General features: G+C 63.0%; 1 protein-coding gene across 1 annotated transcript; it reads right to left on the bottom strand.

Annotated features, from left to right (window-relative positions):
- Positions 1-18970, bottom strand: SH2B2 (SH2B adaptor protein 2). Its single transcript, XM_085315243.1, has 9 exons — positions 18834-18970; positions 11073-11960; positions 8785-8886; positions 6803-6894; positions 5410-5504; positions 4710-4904; positions 4268-4461; positions 2996-3167; positions 1-2457 (listed from the first exon to the last, which is right to left on the bottom strand). Exons 2-9 carry the CDS (start codon positions 11931-11933, stop codon positions 2165-2167), a joined length of 2004 nt encoding a protein of 667 aa, XP_085171369.1. The 5' UTR covers positions 11934-11960; positions 18834-18970; the 3' UTR covers positions 1-2164.
- Positions 18971-19520: the final 550 nt, after the last annotated feature.

Below are 19520 nucleotides of genomic sequence, written 5' to 3'. Positions count from 1 at the left end.
TTGTTAATGTGCTGTTCTTTTTGTGAGTGGTTTTATTTCAAAACTGAAACTCAAGTTCTCCAATTTTTAGCAAGTCACTTTTTAAAATAAAATTAATTTATTCTACAGAACAGTAAACTCTTCCAGACTCTTCCTTATTTACAAATTAACATTTTTGCTTGCAGATCATTGCTCCCCCATCCTTTTCCTATCCTGTGATGCAGAAGACTAAAAACCAGCCAAGACGCAAAGGTCTCTAAGGCAGTGCTCCCATCCACAACACCTGGTCTGTTGGGACCTTGGCGGAGACCAAGAGTGATGATGTCTATGCCACATCCAGTGCTCCTCCCATGTGCATGTGAAGGAAGCAAGCCCACATTAAACCCAAGGACCAAGAGCATCTGGCCTCTTCCTGCAGTGCTCTGTAGCATCCTGAGAGCTGCGCAGGCTCCTCTGGACGCCTCCAAGCTGGTAGCTGTGCTGAGCAAGGGCACATACCGCAGCCAGCTGCAATGGCTGCGTATTGGGGTGATGGGGGCATTTGCAGCAGGAATGAGACTTCCCAGCCCTCCTCCTGGCTGCCACCCTCACGTCCAGCCTGCCACAATAGCAGCTCTTACACAGCAGGAGAGACTAGGAGCCTCCAAGACATGTTCCCTGCCCCCATGAAGGGGGAGAGACAAGTTAGGCTCAGGCAGGGCAGCTGGCACAAGCTTTGCTAGCTCGAGGAAGAAGGCACCTAAAAAAAAAGAGAAAGCCCAACCCAACCCAAAACTGCCCAATGGAACAACTCTCCAGGCAAATTCAAGTGGTCTTGAGCCAGATTCTGGCTCTGCTCGTACCATCCCTGCCCTCAGGATACCTTTTGGCTGGGCACAGCTATGCAACAGGGCATCTGTCTCGTGGTGGTKGTGGGCTCTGCTGTCCATGGAGACCCACCAGCCAGCTCCAAGCCCCCCATGGTGCGGAAGAGGCAAACTGGGAGGGATGTGCCTCTGCTGTGGCCATCTGCAAGCGAAGCTGCCCTTTAGGAGGGTCTCTCACCCCATGTGAAGCAAATAATCCTCATGAACATCCTGGCCCATAAACCTGCTCCTAAGGGCTCGAGAGACCCAGAGGGAAGGCAGTGATAGCTGTCCACCGGCTGGGTTTACCCCYCCCGGCCGAGCCTCTGCCGGGGAGGGAAATCCCAGCTGTCCGCAGTCGCCCTGACCTGACCCCTCCATTTCATTTAGCTGCCAAGCCTCCAGGAAGCAGCCCCGTTCCTCTTGCTCTTCCTGGGTATTTCAATTTCTATAAGAAAAAAAAAAAATCTTCAAAAGCATCCACTGAAGATCCGTAGTGTTTTCCTTTCTTGGGAGCCCAGCGGGGCACCTGCCCATTACCTCCGGAAACGAGGCCACTGATGCAGCGTGGGCTCACTGTCATATTTGTCAAGGTTTGACATTATTGCCTAGCCACAGCAGCAAAAAGGCAAGCGGCTGAGCTGACACCCTTGCAGAGAGCTTAGGTTTGAAAAACTGCAGGAGAGGAGGACGAGAAGGGTTATTCAGGGACTCTCTGTAGCTCCAGCGAGGAAGAAAAGGCTGAAGGAACGGAAATGGCAGGAGAGCAGGAAAAGCCTTCCTCCAACGGGGGACATTCACAGGTCTCCTGGCGGAGAGCTGACGCACTTAGTCGGGGCCTCGGGAAGCTGGCCTGGATCAGCCCCTTACGGCTCCCGCAGCAGCGGCGGAGGGCGAGCGCGGGGGCTGGCGGAGCCGTGCGCGCGCCTGGCTGCACCTCTCGTTTCTTGGAGCATCCTGAAACGCCAGAGCCCTGCGGCTGCTCAYTTGCAGGACTCGGGGGACATCGGCCACGTTGAGGACATTGGCCTCGCTCTGGCCCCAAGCCGAGGTGCTTGGCTGGAGCAAGGAGCACCTCAAGGCTTTGCACTGCCAGCCCCAGGAGCCCTGCTCGGCCCCGGCCGCCTCCCGGACGCCGCCGCAGGCTCCGCAGCCTCCCGAACGGCGCGGATGTTTCCAGCCTCCCAGCSCCGAGCGCGGGCACGGCGCCTGCCGCGGACGTCGCTCCGCAGAGCGGCGGGAGCGGCTCGCGGCCGGGTTGCTGGCGGTGAGTCTGGCTCGGCAGCTCGGGGCACCCGGGGGGGCGGCGCGCGCCCCGCCGGCCAGCCCCGGGCRCGGGGTCAGTAGAAGGAGTATTGGTTCTCCACGGCCCGGGTCCGGCTCCGGGCGCCGTCGGCGTCGTGGTAGTCCTCGGCGCTGGCGGCGGGGGGCTCCGGCCGGCGCTCGGCGCTGTCGCTGCGGCTCCGAGCACCTTCCAGGCGGTGGTAGGGCGGGGGGCCGGCGGCGGCCACCCCCTCGGCGGGCGGCGGGGCCGGGGGTCCGGCGGAGGACGTGCCGCAGAAGTAGTGCGGGGGCGGCAGGTCGGGCCGGCAGCCCGGCTGCTGCGAGGCCGGGGCTGGCGGGGGGCCGGCGTCTGCGGGGGAGAGACGGCGAGCTCGACCCCTCGGACGCTGCTGGGGAGCTCGGCACAAGCTCTCCGTCGCCCGCCTCCCCCCCAGCCTCTCCTTCCCCAATCCTCCCCCGCCTTGTTCAGTCTCCCCCCGACCCTCTCCCCGGGCAGGGGGCTCTGGGCACCCGCGCAAGCCAGGCAGACCCCCGCTTTCCCCCGGGCCGTCGGGAATGGGACAGCGTCGCCGCCCRGCGCTTGCTCAACGCTTTGGGGTCCCAGGCGGGAGTTTATACAGCAGCAAAATCCTCTTTCCTCGTCCTTGGAGAGGGCTGCCTCCCTGCGGGAGCGCGTCTCCGGAGCGAAGCAAAGCAGCGCTTGCTTTTCCCCGCGGAGACCGGCGCGGGGGCAACCTCGCCAGCAAGGACGCAGCAGAAGGGAGGGCGCTGGTGGGGAAATCCTGGAGAATGGGCTGCTTTTGGCTCCACGCAGGATCCCAGCCCAAGCCCCGCGCCTGCAAGCCCCACGGGCAGCGCTCCCCGCGGGCCCGCCCCCCGGCTCCTACCCGGCAGCGGGCTCTGGGCCACCACGTAGCTGCGGAGCGTGATGTCGGCCGCGCCGCCCGACTCCAGCGGGATGGGGTGCGTGTGGAAGTGGCGCAGCATGTCGAAGATGGTCTGGAACCAGAGGTGCTGCACGTGGCACTGCCCGCTCTCGTTCAGCGACAGCCGCAGGTGCTGCAGGGGACGAGGCGGGAGGGTGAGCTGCCGCCGCGGGTCCCAGCCGCGGTTCATCCCGGCCACAGCGGCAACGTGCCGCCTCCTTCCAGCCAAGGAAGGTTTGGTTGCCTCCGAACACAGGATTAGCTTTTTTCCTGCCACGTGTCCCATTCCTGCAAAACCCTAGTCGCTACTACCCGGAGGGAGACGTTTGTCACTCCTGGGGCCGAGCATCGAGCACCGCTGGGGAGCGCGCAGAGCACAGCGGGTGCCCCGGGGGCAGCTTGCACTCTGCGTCTCGGCAGGACGCTCCAGCTTCTGGCTGCCTGCAAATTCAAGGCATCTGGCGGGCAACGCGCAGAGCGTGCACAGACCCGCTACAAAACCACACCGCAGCCTGGAACAGACGCAGGGGACGGGGCAGGGGGTGACATTCAGGCTGTACGGAGGCTCGCTTGGGGTGTTCACCGCTACGCCGGCTCGGCAGGCGCTGATCCCGCTGAGAGAGGGCTCAGGCAGTCCTGCCGCGGCAAGGGGCAGCGGCGAGGCCGAGCTGCGGCGCAGCCCGCGGCAGCGGTGACTCGGACCACGGCAGCGCGCCTGCCTGCTCGCGGAGCCGCAGCGGCCGACGGGCATGGCAGACCCAGCGCGTCACCCTGTGCCTCTCCACCAGCATCTCCCTGGCTCGAGCCTACAAGGTCCCTACATGCCCTGGGAACGTGTCCCATCCTGCAGGGATACGAGACGCAGGGTCTCTCCTGGAAACTCGGTGCACGAACGTCTCCAGTCCCCCTCCTCACCCTCCCGGCTGACTGCAGCATCCCAGTGTTTCTCGCTCATGCTCTCCGTCCAGCTTCCAGATTTCAGCTCCGTATCGCGCCTTGCAGCTCTGGACAGTTGCACCCCCCAAGCAAACGCCCTCCCCTTTGCCAGGCAGGCAGCTCTGCCGCTGCGTGGGAAGCGGAGCCGAAAGCCGGACCCAGGCAAGTCAGGGGCAACCAGGGGTCCATCATGCAAGCCGTGCGGGAGCAATGCCGAGCCCAAACGAGCCCGGGGCAGCAGGGCTTGGCTGGGCACCGAGCCCACGAACTGGTCGGCGAGAAGTCGGCAGCACCCACCTTGGCTTTCCCCTGGAAGTTGAAGGTCAGCACGTATTCCCCCGGCCGCGTTTCGCTCTGCCGGATGACGAACAAGCCGTGGCTCCTGGTGCCCCCCAGCAGCACCAGCTGAGCCGCCTTGATCCGCGACAGAGTCCCGTGAAACCAGGGGAAGTCGGAGAGGTTGATCTCCACTTCTGTCTCGCTATCCTCCCCTGGCCGCGAGGACAAAAGGATTTTAAGGCGAGAGAAAGCAAGGCCAGGACTACCTTGACCCAGGGCAGGCACCACCTCGATGCAGAGCCCRGCCCAGGGACAGCAGAGGAGATAGCTGCAGCCTGCCCTGCTCCCAACCCTTCGTCCTCCCCTCCTCACCCTCCTGAACGCCCGTTTGGCTCAGGAGCAGTTTCACACGGACACAGTGACAGGGCCACGTGCAGCAGCCCGGCCCCCGCCCAGGTACCTGCCGGGTGCCCGCCGGCGGTGCCGGGAGACTCCAGGGTCTGCAGGAAGCTCTCCAGCGGGACGTGGGCCAGCAGCTCCCCCACCGAGTCCCTGGCCCGGCCGTGGGGCGCAGCGATGACGGTGGCCGTGGCGGCGGCAGAGGCAGCGTTGTGAGTGCTGGGCATGGCACATCTGTCGGGCGGCCTGTGCACATCTGGAAGGGAATCCGCAGAGGGACGTGCTCACGTCACGTCACGGGCTGCCTGCACTGGGTTTCCTCCTGGGGGAAGCTGGGTGGCTGGGGTGGGCGAGACCTCGGCATGGCTGTGCCTTGGTTGGCCATGGGGACAAGGGTGGGSAGACGGAGCTCGACAGCTCGCCGGCGTACACAGACCCAAGCGCTTGGAGCTCCAAGCTCCATTTTCCACGCGAACCTGTGCAGATGTCTTCAGCAGCGGTGGGCCACCACCCCAGGGCAAGCGGCAGGTGCAGCCGCGGGCCGGGCTGGGAGCCCCCCCGGCTGGCTGCCAGGCCGGGGACGAGGAAGATGACGGGCAGAGGAAGACCCATCCCCAGGGCGCGCGGTACTTGCCACGGTTCAGGCTCCCTCCCGCTGTCGCCGAGAGGATCCGGCTCCCCAAACCGGAGCTGAGGGGCAGAGACAGCCTCCCTCCCACAGGGACGTTTCCGGGCACCTTTGCTTTTCGGGGCACCCTTACCGTCAGCCAGAAACTCGCAGCTGCAGGAGGCCGCCCGGCCCGGCAGGCAGGCTGCCTGCGCGCAGGCGGCGAGCTCGATGTCGTCCCCGCTGTCCCTGGGAGGAGAGCACAGAGCCGAGGGTCGCGCGCCGCCGGCCGAGGGGGCCCCTCCGCCCGCGGCCGCTTGTTTCRACCGCCCGTCGCCATCGCGGTGAAATTCAGCTCCAGGGGCTCATCCGAGCCCGCAGATCGCGGCTCGGCTGCTGATCGCTTCCTCCCGGCGGAGCAAAAGCCCCCGCGGCACGGCACGCGCGGCGGAGCCGAGCGGCGGCCTGCAAAGCTGAGGCAGCTGCCGCCGTGCCCTGAGGGCGGCTCGGAAAATTTCCATCCCAAGGACAGGGCCCGCGGTGGAGCGCTAAACGCTCCCTCTCGGTGCAACGAGCCCCGAGGCCGGCGCGGCCCGCTGCCCGCGCGCTTCGGCGTCGTGCCTGCGCRAGGAGGCACGCTTGCCTCGCGCCCCGTTTTTAGGCGGGCCGCCGCGGCAGGCTCGGTCCCTCTCGCTTAACGGCGGGCGCGTGTTTGCAGGCAGCCGAGGAAGCRGGCTGCGTTAGCAGCAATGGCTCGCGAGGGAGCTGCTGAATAATTTAGTGACCAGTAAGTGAATCAGCCATTGGGAGTCATTCAACTGCAACCGTTGGGGAGGAAAAAAAAAAAGAAGGGAGGAAGAAAACCAAAACAGACTGAGCTCTGCACAAAACCCGTTGGCAGGGCACTTAGAGGCTTCAGCCCGGAGTCCTTGGCAAAGGGCTCAAGCGCTGCACGCGGGAGCCGAATGAAAACGCGCTGTTGGCACCGCGTGCGTGTGCCGGTGTATTAAGCAGCTCGTTATTATTTGCTTTAGAGTTCATTATTATTTGCTTTACAGTCATGTCCGGAGGCTAAAGCGGGGTTGTGTTGGGCGCTGAGCAAACACACGCGGATGAGAGGCTGCGAGAAGCAGAGCGAGGRGCGATACCGGGCTCTGGCTGAAGACACCCGGGCGCCTTCGCCGCCGGCCCGGGGAGCGCGGCCAAGGCACCCTGCCCCTTCGGCCGCGCCGGCCCCAAAGCAGGCGCTCGCAGGAAAGGGGTTTTCCGTGTTTGCTTGATTTTTTCAGCTTGCACGCCTCACTTTCTGTCCCGTACGCAGAGGGATCCCTCGCCCTGCAGCCCCCCGGGCAGACCCGAGCACGGGGAGAGGGCAGCGACGGGTGCCGTCGCCCGTGGCCAGGATCGCGCCCCGCGGAGCCGGCGGGGCTGCAGGGGGGGGAAACGCAATCTGTGCTCGGCACCCTCGTGCCGCGGGAGGTCCGGGCACGGCCCCGCGGCGCGGCGAGCGCCGGCCCTGCCGAGCGGCTCCCTCCCGCCGGCCTTACCCGGGGTCGATGCAGTCTTGGATGTCCGCCACCCAGGAGTGCTTCTGGAGGGAGTCGATGGTCTCCAGGATATACTCCGCGCCGTTCTCCACCTGGAGGCAAGGCGGGATAGCGCCGTTGGCCAGGTGGGAAAATAAACGCACGCTCCCATGCCGGCGAGCAGACTCCGAGCGGGACGCAGCACAGGGAGGCATCGCCCGGCACGGGACTGAAGTTGGGGCCGGAGGAGAAACTCTCCCATTTTGCCAGCGTCCGCGGCCGAACCTGGGCGGAAAGGCCTGGCGGGGAGCCCGCGGCCCAGGCGCCCCGCGCCGCGGCCCAGCCCTGCCCGCGCGGCCGGGGGTCCCGAGAACCTCCCCGAGAGCCGGCGCTGCCCGGGCAGCGGCTCGGGAGCCTTCTGCCTCTCTCAGGGCACCGAAATCCCCCCAGACCCCTGAATCCAGGAGTCGAAACCCTCTCCTCTAGGTGCTTTTTTTTTTTTTTTTCTTGCTGGTCCAGGAGGCTTCTGATTTCCCAGCGTCTCTCTGCAACAGGGTGGGAGAGAAACCCACTCAAACAGGAAAAAAAAAATAAACAAAGGAGAAGGCAAAGGAGCCGGGAGCCCCCCGTAACCGCAAGGCCGAAGGAGCCGAGCCTTGCTGGGGACAGGGAGCAGCCAGAAGCACAGGTGTCCGCAACCCGGCAGTAGGGCACGGACACGGAAACCGGGGCASAGGGACTCCGAAATCGCCCCGTGCAAAGTTCAGTGCCGGCTTTCCCCGCTCCGTCCCTCCCAAGCACGTTATACAATCCATTACCTAACCGGCCAGGCAGCCCCGACTCCGGAAGGGTATCGCGTTGCCAGCTGAGACAACCTTCTAGCAAATTTAATTAATCACGTACAACTGAATCATTGCCCTGAAAATAAACAGGGCGCGCAGGGAGCCGAGCCCAGGGCYGCGGCGGCGCGAGCCTGCCCCAGGCGGGGCGGTAGGATCGCTCTGCCTGCCGTATCTAACGGGGCGAAGCGGCGTCTCGGGCTCTCCGAGCAGGAAGCACRGCGCTGGCTTGGGAGAGCGGGCTGCCCGCTCACCCAGCCAGCAAAGGAGGAATGCAAAAAACCAGGGTCCCGGGGAAAAAGGGCCGGTGCAGAAAGTCAGACACAACTAACACGGGACGGGGAGAACGACACGAAAGCCTTTGGTGTGCGTGTTCGCAAGRGGAAGGGCAAAGGACTGGCGGGTCAGCAGGAACGGGGGAGCAGGTGACGCACAGGCAGCCCGTGTGTTTAATGCCTTTTTTTGCCCTGTGCCTCGCTAAAAGGATCAATCGCAATCAATTAACCCTGCGMCGGGGGTAAGCGCTGCGGCCAAAGCGAGGAGGCGCAGGTTAGAGGGCACCTCCTAAATCAGGCTTTTYCACATCGCTGCGGCTCGATGCATTCGCCCCCGGGGTATTTAMGGGAACGGCCGAAACGATCCCGGCGACGCTTCCGGCACGGTCGGACGCGCCTTGATAGAGAAACCCAGCGCGGAGGAAACTCTCGCAGGGGSATCAAAAGACCCGATCGCCCGGAGCGGAGGAGCCGCGTTCCAGGAGCGGAGATCGACGGCGAGCTCGCGGCGCGGCAGCCTTGACGTCGGGGACTCTGCCTCGCACGTGCTCCTTTTCATTAATGATTAGCACAAAAGCGAAGAGAGGACGACTAATAAAGCCGCGGACGGCGAATAATAAATTCGCCAGGGTGCCAGCGGGTCGGAGGACGAGGCGAGAATTCAAACGAACCCGTCGGCTCCCGCGCGGAGGCGGGAGAGGAGGCGCTGGGGCGTCCGAGGGGCCCRGCCAAAGACAGCTCCCGCGCCGGCAGAGCGCCCTCAGCTAATTAATCGCATTAGGCAGAAAGGGCTTTCTCAGGGGGTCGCGAGCTGCAGCGCGAGAGATTTTTGCTCTCGGCTTTCTCTGGTCCGCTCGGCGCGGCGCCCGGCGCAAAGCCCTGCCTTTACCTTCAGCACGAAGGTGTTGTCCTTGTCGGGCATCTCCAAGGGCATGGTTGTCCGGACCTCGATGATTGCCGACAGCGGGACGCTCACCTTTGGTTTGGAAGCCTGGAAAAAATGAACACGAACTGATAAGGAAAATAAAATAAAATAAAATAAAAAAGCGTGCAACCGCATCGAACTCTTCCTCTCTTGGCCAAGACGCGCCTGGCGGGAGAACACCGCTGCCCGGCCGGGGCAGCCTCACCTGTGCGGGCACTTTGATTTGTATTAAACTGAAGGAGAGCGAGCGTCCCGCGGGGGCCGGCGGCTCGAGCCCCGGCCCCCCCAGTGCAGCCCGGGCACCTGCCCGCGAGCTGCCGGGGCTGCAGGTTGCCAAAGGTTCAGTTCCCGTTTTGGGGAAAACCCAAGACGACTAGCAGGGGCATGATTATAACAAAAGAGGAGACTATTTTCACAAAAGTTATCCTAAAGTCATTTTGCAATTGATTTTTTTTCCCCAAGATGCAAATCAAAATGCATAAAAACCCAACCCTACGAGCAACCCGTTAAACGCTCTAAGAGCAGCTACTGCTCCTTTCTAAGCCGAGCTCCTCGCCCCGCGGGCCGGCCCCGGCTCGGAGCCCCGCTCCCACGCACAGCCCGCGCGCCCGGGGAACAGCGGAAAGGCTCGGAGCCGGCGAACGGAAACGAGCTCTTCCCCTCGTCTGATGACACCCGCCACCGTCTCGCCCTGATGGATTTTGTGTGTGTTCTGCCGCGGCCGGGGGTCGTTTCCTTCCAGCTCGGTTTCACGCGCGTCCCCAGGGAGAGGCAGGTTCCTCGGCTGAGGAGGACGCCGGAGCCAGCTACCAGGGACGTTCGTCACGCGTGCCGGCTCAGAGCCTCTCTGTGCGAGAGAGGYGCTCGAGTTAAACCCAAAATTTATAGTCCAAGAGCGAGAAGAGACGATCAAGTGGGGAAAAGAGGGCACGGACTAAAAGCGCCGAGGTTCATTTTCGTCTCGTTACAGCAGAAAGCACTTTAAAACAAGAACTATTAAAACACGAACTATCCCGCTGCCCTGCGTGCAATGTATGACACCATCTCTCTACCAAACGCCCGCCGAGACCGACGGAGAAACCTGCCCGGCCCTGAGGCCGCCCTGCGGAGGGGCTCGCACCAGCCCGCCTTCGCTGCCGGAGGCGGGAATAYGAGTGGGAAAATCCTGGAGAGAAGTAAACGAGTTTTTTTTTCTTCCCAAGTATTTAAAAACCTGAGATTTCATTACCAACACATACAGCTAGTAAAACCCCAGGGAACCGCTTAATATTTGCACAGCGCTCTGCAAAGCTGAGACCGCGGCGTGGGCACGGGTCCGGGTCGCGCGGGGCGCCACGAGCGTCCCGCGTTCACCCCACGGGGCGAGACGCTCTCGCCGCGGGAACGGGAGCTTCGGGAGACCGAAGGCGAATCCCCCGACGCATAACCCACGCTGCTCGGGCGAAGCATCGCGCCGCTCGGCCCTCGCCCCGGGAGGCAAGGGGACAGCATTCCCCGGCGTCCTCGGGAAAGCGGGTGGCTGCGAGGCGTCGGAGCGACGGGAGGAGCGCGCAGGAAACGCYGGGTTTGCTGCTTTTCAGCAGGAAGGATGCAGGCACGGGAAAGCGGTACCGTGGACGACGACAACCATACAATGGTGACGACRATAATAATAATAACAGCARTAACGGGTGCTCCTCCGCGGAGGAGGGTAAGCAGCCGAGGCTGCCTCGGGGAGCTGCAAAACCAGCACGTGGCCGCGGCGCTCAGCCGAGCATCGCCGGCACGGCGCGGCACGGCACGGCCCCGGCGCCTTTGGGCTCCGCTACCGGAGTCCTGCCGGCGGGGCGCCTTGCGGCTGCCCAGTTCTCCAAAAGGGTTACTTTGAAACGAAAAAAACAAGCTTTCGGAAAGCGGACTGGTGACCCGCAGAGATTGAAAACACGAAGGACGTTTCAAAGCCGGGCGGGAGCGGTGGCCTCGGCCCTCGCGGGCGCCGTGCCGGGGCCAAGCCCGGCGGCGCGCGGGAGCGCTCGGGGGAACGAAGCGCCCGCAGCCGAGCGGACGGCAGCCGCTGGGGCTCTCCCGGCGGAGCCGCTCCGAAGGCGCCGTCCCCGCCGTCCGCAGAGCAGAGCTGGAGTTCATCCCAGCTCAGCAGCAGAAACGAGCAAACGAAGAAAACTAAAGAAACTGCGAGGCCGCGGGCCGGGGAGCGTGACGGCTACGGATGCAGGAGCTGCGTCCCCGCCGAGCCCGCCGAGCGGGAGACTTACCTTCGGGGGGACGTAAAACTCCAGCAGGAACCTCTCCCCTTCCACCTTCACCGCCTTCCTGAGCAGCAGGCGGCACTTCTGCCACTGCGAGCTCCCCACACAGTTCGTGTCGTCGGCCACCATGTAGCGGAGGGTCCCCTCCCTCTGGATGTCCACCAGCTCCACCTTGGAGGACTGCGCCTTGGAAAGCCGCAGCTTGTGGGTCCATTTCTCCCGGGGGTCGCCGTGCTCCTTGCTCCCCGCCGGCCACGGCTCCCTCTCGGCCCTCCTGCCGCCCTGCGTGGCCTCGGTGCCCGGCTCCGGAGAGGACTTCCGATGCCACATCTCCTTGACGCCGTCCACCACGCACAAGCTCATGTTCCTCAGTGAGAAGCCCTTCTTGAACTTGGGCTTGGAGGTGGCGTGGACRGACACGTCCTCCGAGCTGCGGGACTGGCCGTAGGAGGACACCTTGCGCGCCTGCGCCTGCTGCGACGGGCTCAGGTACCTGTGGGCACCCAAGGGGTGGTCCATGCTGTCCAGCGACTCCGTGGAGGTCTCCTCCTTCCGCTGGGTGACGTCTCGCCCGTAGGGCACGTGGCAGTTCTGCAGCCCCACGAAGGGCACGATGTTGTACTTGGTGGGCGAGTCGGACATGAACACCCGGCTGACCTCCAGGCTGAAGATGTCCAAGAAGTTGGCCGCAAAGTGGTGGGAGAACGAGGCCTCGGCGCCGGGGGTGTCGTAGTGGGGGTTTTCCTTCAGGAACTGGCAGAACTTCTGGGCGAAGTCGACGGCGGCCGCCTGGGCGTGCAGCTCGCAGAACTCGCGCCAGTCGGGGAGCGGCGAGGAGGGCTCCTGGCAGAGGGCATCGCCGTTCATGACTGCCCCATTCCACCTGCCGGCGGGCTGCGGAGGCAAACCGGAGACGGGGTTAGCGCCGGCGGCCACCCTGCCCGCCCGCCCGCCGCGCGGCTCCCGCTCCCCGCCGCGGCTTCGGCTTTTCCTGCAAATGGGAAACACGGTTACGCGCTACGGTTTTCTTCCCGCGCTGCCTAAACCCTCTGGGCCGGGGGGGTCCCCTCGGACGAGCCGGGGGGGGGGTGGGGGGCAGCGCTCGCTCCAAAATACGAGCCCCGACCGCAGGCAGCAGCCTGGGGGGCACCTCCCGGCGCAGGGTTCCCCTTCGGGCGCCCGCCCCGGCGCCGCGGGGGAGGCTCCGGCAGCGCTTCTGCTTTTGCCGGGAGCATCCTCCTCCGGGGACGCGGCGGGGGGGAAGGGGCCCCCGCRGCAGGCGGCCAGAGGGAAGTGGGATTTCGCGGGGCTAGATCAGGAGCTGCCTTGCCCCCGCGCCCGAGGCYGCCGCGGGCTCCTTCCGCCCCCTCCGACGCCGCGCCTGCGGAAGGAGGGGTGAAACCTGCCTTCCTCGCTGGGAGGACTAGCAAAAACACCCCTGTCCCCCCTCCCCAGGCCCTCGCGGTGGGCGAAGACGAGGACAGGCAGCGCCGCAGGACGAACCCTCCTCCACCAGCCTCGCAGCGGCTCCTTCCCCACGGCCGGGCCGGTTCCCCCATTTATCTCGCCGAAACCCCCGTGCTCCCCCAGACGCAGGCACAGGGGCACCAGAGGCTGCAGCAGCCCCAAAGCGGGTTCCTCTCCGCGGCGTCCTCCCTTCGGACCCGCGGAGGAGCGAGTTACTCGCTGGCCCGGCTCAGCCTCAGAGCCCGCTGGCGGGAGGCAGCGTGGCCCCGCACGGAGGCGGCTCCCGTCTCCCCTCGCTCCTGCACCTCCACGTCCGGCCCCGGAGGCTGCGCGCCCCGCGGAGAGCCGCGCGGCCGGGAAGCGGAGCCTCGGAGCAAGGAAACGCGGCGGGAAGGTGTTTTTGTGTAGTTCCACTTCTTCCGCTGGACAACTCGGCCCTGGCAGCAGCCGTAAATTGTTCATTTTATGATTACGACCATGCAAAGCATTATTGATTCCTCGTAAAACCACGAAGGACTCCCAGCCTGGCGGAGCCAAGGGGGATTTGCCTGCGGGACTCACACTGCTCACCTTCTGCCTCGGTGGCGTGGCAGCATTTTTTATTAATTTATTTGTTTTTATGGTCCCCGCTTGCGTGCAGACCCTGCAGCCCCCTTAGGACCAGAAGGGAGGTGGGTTTGAGGGAAAGGGACGGTTTCCCTTCGTCCCTGCTCAGCACTCCTCTCCAAAACCCWGGTGTGGGTCATGCCATTTCTCAATCTGTATTTTAGGGGTTTTTTTGGCTGTTGGTGTTTCCCTTTGGAAGGGCTGYCTTAGAAGTGATGCAGCTCTTACTTGTTTGGTTAGCAAAGAGCAGTGGGCAGACCAGCAGCGACTCGAGGAGATGCTCCGACTCTGCTGGATCTCTGCTTCGGCGCCTCTTCTCGTGGCCCAGCTCCGGCCAGACGCACGCGAGCATCTCCAGCTTCCTTCCTCACCCTGCAGTTTCCAAACCTCTGCCTTGTTCTGAGCGACCAGGCACCTCCTGGGTCTCCTCTCTTCAGCCAGAGACTTGACTTGCGCCATGGTTTTAGCTCTTCTTTGCAGCATTAAGGCAGGAGGCAGCAGCGAGGGGAGGCACTGACCCGGCGTGGTGACAGCTTTGTCACAGGCAGGGATGGTGATGGGGCAGCCAGGCTAACTGGACACACGGACAGTTCCCCTGTTCTTGACGTTTTCTGCTCACAGAGAAGCTCCTTTGCTTGGGAAAGTTGACTATTGCTACTGATAAGTCATTGCAGCAGCTTGCACGACCAGTAATTAACCACCAGTCGGGGACCTGCACAACACCTGGGATGGGGCAGGCATTGCAGACAGCATGAACCTTCTCCTCCACCTCCAGCCCCCAAACACCCCGGTCTCCAAATCCATAGAGCATCTGGAGCAACCTAGGGAGAAAACCAACACCTTGGAAGTGGCTTGGGCTCCAACAGAGCAACGAAARTTACCTAACTGGATGGGCCCGATTTCTCCTTTTTCTTCGAGGCAATAAAAGCACTTGAGGATAAAGAGAAACCTCGAGTTGTTTGCGAGAGCCAGACCTGGGGGCACATAGGTTCTCCCCATCTTCAAGATCAGCCACTGCCAAATTTGGCTGGAAACGGGCCACRGGTTCAAAAGCCGCGTTTACGGGAGGGGTCCCCAGCGCAGCGGGACGGCGGCCGGCAGCGAGGGCAGCGCTGCGGGGCCCYGCGCTGCCTTCGCCAGCACGGTGCTGCGTTTCCCTTCCTCCTCCTCGCCCGCGAGCCCTCTCCTGCAGCAGCTCGCTCACGCCGGCGCGGCACCGCGCAGCCCCTCTGCCCACGGGCCGAGCGCTGGCAGAGGGCCCGCCAGCTTCGCGCGGGGACGTCGGAGGGGGGCCCCGAACCGCTCTCAAAACGACTTCTTGCGCCGTGGACGGCCGCCGCCRGCAGAGCGGTGGAGGTCGGGGTGGAAACAGGCAGCAGATCTAGGCTGCTTTTCCCCCAAAACAAGGGGGATTTGCTTCCAGCCCGGCTTGCCGGAGGGCGCAGCACGCTCCCAGGCTCCTCGCGAAGGAGGCTGGACCCCTTCGCAGGTGCTGCCTGCCAGCTCAGCTGCCGGCGCAGGAGCTCTGCCCCGCGTTACGTGGAAGKGGAGACAGAACAAGCTCAAAAACCGCTTCCAGGCTTAAATAAAAATAGTTAAAAAAAAAAAAAAGGTGATTAAAAAGAAGAGGAGGGCTCTTCCCAGAGGAAGCTGTGTGGCCACATAAAGTGGAAATTGAGATWCCAGACCGGTGTGGACTTCTGCTGCTGAGCTCCTAAGCCACGTGCAAGTTAGTCCCCAGCCATCTCTCGGAGCAGAGCAGGGCCCTACTGCTGCTGGCACTTGGGAAAGCAATTCCGGATTTTAGAAAAGGAAAAAAAAAAATGTCGGGGGCTCAGCCAAGTGGAAACCCTGGGTGCAAGAGGAGGCGGGAGGCAGCTGCTGGCAGCGCGGCTGCGACGAGCTCTGCTGATAAGCTGCGATGATGGATCCCGCGCACCGGGGACGCGTGGCAGCGCGGGCGAGGAGCAGCGAGACCTGAAAGTCGAAGYAAGCTCCTGACCTCACGACGAAATGAAATTCAAACCGTCAGCAGAAGCGCAGGAGAGCGCAGGGAGGGGATTTCTCCGGTCAAGCAGGCGCCGGGAGCACATACCGCGGGGCTGATCCAAGGCCAGCGGCGCCCCGGCGCTTGGAGCGCGCGGCGGGCGCGAGGACGCCCGGGCGGCTGCCGCCCCCCGAGGAGCGGGTGAGCTCAGGCGCCTCCCSCGTGCCCGGCGAGGGGAGATCCCCGAGTCGCGAGCCGGCCCGCGAGCAACGCGACACCCCGGCAGCCGCCGGCACTCGGCCGCCCCGCCGCCCGCGCGAAGCACGGGCTGAATTTGGGAAGGGAAAGCTGCAGGGGAAAAACGCCATCCGCACGTGCTCGCTACGAGTTCCTCCAGACACACTTCCCGTCCCCACCGCAGGGCTGGGACGGGAGAAGTTTACTGCTCTAAAAACGCTTTAGAGATCTTAAAAATCAGACAGAAGTGGAAACAGTCTTTCCTCCCCTCCTTTACCATCCATCCCCCTGAAATACTAATTGAACAGCAGCTTGGCCTCAAATTCACTGGTCAAACCACCTGCCTCGAACCAGTCTCCCATCAGATGCGTGCTCGGACTCGCTGCCCAGATGGGCCCTCTCGTCATCCGGAGCCTGGAAAACATCTGTCCAGAGCGAAAAGGCTTCTCRGGCGCGTATCCGCTGCCCGAGCGGCGATTCCTCCAGCCGCGGCGCTGGCAGGAGCGGCTTTCGGAGTAAACGCCTCCAAACCACCACCAACATCCCCYAACAAGAGAAGAACCAGCTATTCCTCAGGAAAAAAAAAAACAGAGGTTTTGGTAAAGGAGGCAAGAGACCTTCTCTTCCCTCCGCYGGCTGCCTCCGCTCAGCGCTTCCAGCGTTTCTGCCCGCGGTCCAGCGGGTCCTGGTGCACACACGTTATACATTAACCACAGGGAAGAAAAGAGACCTCGCTGCCGTCCAGCTGTGCCCACGGGGTGGGAAAAACGCTGATCCCGCCCGCGTGCCYGAAAGCCGGAACGCGGCGGGCACAGGGAAAAGCCCCACGATGTAAAACCGGCCGCAGCGGCACCGGGGGACCCCGGCCTGGGTGACCAGGGATGAAGGCTACGGTGGGCTTCAGAGCCTCGGCCACAGCCAGGGACTTTCCTCTTCATTTGGGGAAAGGCAGGGAAGGAGAAAAAAAACCCACCACACACCGCTCAGTTCCAAGACTGCTTTTCACTTATGGAAATTTAACTTGGGAAGTTCGATTCTACCCAGCACAGTACCCAAGACTTCGACAGTCRCTGCTAATTGCTTAAGTGGCGTATTAAGGAAAACACCTTGTAAAAATTCCAGCAGGCTTCAAAAAAACCCTCCTCAAACAGACGACGCCAAGAACTCCCGGTTACCGCTGCAGTGCCTGGCCGAGGATTCAGCCTCAAGAGCCGCGTTCGCTTTTGCTGTCGCGGGGAGCTCCCYGGTGCGCGGAGCTCCGGGCGCCGCGGCAGCCCCCGCCGGCGAGCGCCTACAGCAGCGGGTCCGCGGCTGGGACGGCTGCAGCCCGCGAGCCCCGCGCCCGGAGCGGAACGGCACCTCGGTCCCCAGCGCCCGCCTTTGCTTCTTAATCCGCAGCCAAAGCTGGTGGAGTCTCCTGAAAAAATCAGGCGGCAAAAGGGAGACCTGCGGGCAYAAGGGCTTGTCGCTAGACTCGCCTTTTAACTTCCTACTTCTGCGGCCCGTGCTTGGGAGCCGCCGCGGAAGAGGCCGGAGCCCTCTGGAAACACGAGCCYGCTGCAAGGCCAKGCTGGCCCAGGACCCCGCACCAGCRGCACGGGGTGCTCCCAGGGCAAGCCGGTGCTCCGAGTGTTTGTTTTCCCCTTAGCAAAAACAAGGTCTGGGATGCAGGCTTCTTCCCATCAGCAATACCCCCTCATCCCCCCTTCTGCCCACGGAGGCRGCTGGGATTCCAATCTGTCGTTCCTGGGAGCGAACACCATGCCCCAGCGCCGCCAGGCCCTCCGAGCCAGCCCTGCCGCGCTGCGCTCCGGGCTCGTACCGGAAAGCAAAGCCCCGAGCCAGGCACAAGGTCTCCGAGGCTGCCACAGCACCAAGCCCAGCCCTTCTCCCATGGGCTCCCTGTCCCAGGGTGGGAGCTGCGGGCACCCACAGCACATGCAGGGAAGGGGAACGATGCAGTGCTCAGTCCCACGGTGGCCAGTGCCGCCCGGCTCCTGCCACCCCAACGGGTCCTCCAGCCAGGCATTGCTGGCACTTTTCTTTGGGAAGCAGGACTTGCCATGCTGTCCCACTGAGCCCTCTGAGAACACACCCCAGTGAACATGCCCCCTCAACCACTAGGATGTGCCTGCATCCCCCAGGAGCTTCCCCACGAGCACGTCGCAACGACGGCAAAAGGGGCACAGACCAAAGCTGCACCCCGGGGAGCATGCAGGGGCACAGGTAGAACAGAGCAGAAGCTAAGGTCCTGCCTGAACTCAACTCGCATCAGGGCCTTGAAAGTCCAGCCCAATGTCAGGCTGGGGCTCCTGTGACCATCCAGCCCACGGAGCAAGGAAAGAAGCCTCCTGCATGCAAGCAGGACCAAGAGCAACAGTGTAAACAGGAGGAGAGTACCAGCTGCAATGGTCTTTGGGACTGAGAAGACCAGCAAAGCTGGCATCATCTCCCAAGACACCCCAGACAGAGCCCAGTTCAGCAACCACAGCAGATATGCAGCCATCACCAGTTTTCTCAGCCTGACCAAGAAGAGGAAGAGGAGGAGGAGAAAGAGGAGACGAGACCTTAGCCAGCAATATCCTCATCTAAAGGGGAAGAGGCAGCAATTTGCATCCAAGAAGGAGGGACTACTGAGGCAAGAAGAGGTTGAACAAGATGACCTCTTCGGAAGCCCTTGCCCTCTTCGGGAACCCAGGAGATTGGGGGACAGACCTGAAGATCAACAGGAGCAGCCAAAAGATGCAATTCTGGAATCAAGCAACCACTGCACCCTTAACAGCAATTTTTACCCAAAAAGCCATACCCAACCATGCCAAGACATAAGGAGCAGGACAGCGGAAGCTCCATCCTCTTTTGGCCCCATCAAACATTTCCACTCAGTGACGCAGGGAGAATTTGCCGCCTTGCTTTGGGTGAGAGACGGCACAGGCTGGCAGGCACAAACACACGGATTTCAAACACGCATCAACAGTCTGGAACATCTCAGCCAGAATTATGCAACTTTTTTTTTTTTTCCTCCTTTGGAAAGAAGTTATTCAACTGTCACCCTGGGGTGCGATGCAGCGTTACAGCAATGGAGCAGCACTGTGAAGCAACACCGAGGAATGTAAGAGAGGGGAAGGGTTGACAACACTTGGGATTTCGTCTGAGCACATTTCCTGGCAACGTACAACCACCTGTCTTTGCAAATGCGGTAACCAGCAGTGCCGAGGCAGGAGGACCGACCTTTGCAGAGGAACCTCGGTGACCGACAAGCACAAGCCCCCTTTAGAAGCACAGCTCCAAATGCACGGAGTCAATCCCGTTCCCTCTCTGAAAGAAAAACATTACCCACTCCACCCTGTCCTCCCCACCTTCCCCCCTAAAAAGGAGAAGAGGAAACCGCTCCAAGAAGTGGTGACAGCAAAGTGAAGAGGCTGCCTCGCATGGGTTCTGGGCAGGGTGCTGAGTGGACAGAGCTGTTTTACCTCCTCTCCTGTTCCACTTCAGAAGGTCCGCGAGGAGCCAGCAGCGAGGTTCTTCTAGGTCAAGTGCATAATTCAAAGGCTGAATTTCTACACAGGAACGAGGGGCCAGAACAACTCAGGGGGGCCTGGAATGCAAGTTTTTAACAGTCAAGCCCCGGCATGAGTGCACTCATCCCCAAACCATCATCCCAAAACACATTTCATCCCCGTGACACTGCTCCGCTGCACTCGAGCCCGGCCAGCTACTTCAGCAGAAATGGGAGATAAATGGCAGGGCCGCAGAGAAAGTCCCCGAGCTGCCCGTCGGCCTCCCCTCGGCGGGAATCGACGGGCAACTTCACCAGAGCTGCAGCCSGGGGAGGCCGAGGAGACGCGGCCGCCCCGGGGGTCTCCCGGAGCGCTGCAGGGGTCGGAGCCGCCGGCTCCCCGAAGAGACCCGGCGCTGCTCAGCCCTTCCCGGGACCCGGCTGGCAGCAGGGAAAAGCGCTCGCCGAGAGGTAAGCGCAAACCGGGCGAAAGCAGCCTGCAAAGCTCACGCAGGAACCGAGCGCACAACAAAACCCCTCCGGCGAAGGGAGCTGCCCGCCCCCGCGGGGGGCCGCCGCCTGCTCCGGCCCCGTCCCTCGGGGGCAGCGCCCAGCCCGGCCGGGCCCCGGCGAGGAGCCGCCGCGCACGCCCCGAGCCAGC

The sequence above is a fragment of the Rhea americana genome, unplaced genomic scaffold (assembly GCF_003343005.1).
Source record: "Rhea americana isolate MKP2758 unplaced genomic scaffold, rheAme1 scaffold_111, whole genome shotgun sequence".
NCBI classification, from domain to species: domain Eukaryota; kingdom Metazoa; phylum Chordata; class Aves; order Rheiformes; family Rheidae; genus Rhea; species Rhea americana.
Note: the sequence above shows the minus strand (reverse complement) of the source record. Positions and strands in the feature narration are given on the sequence as shown.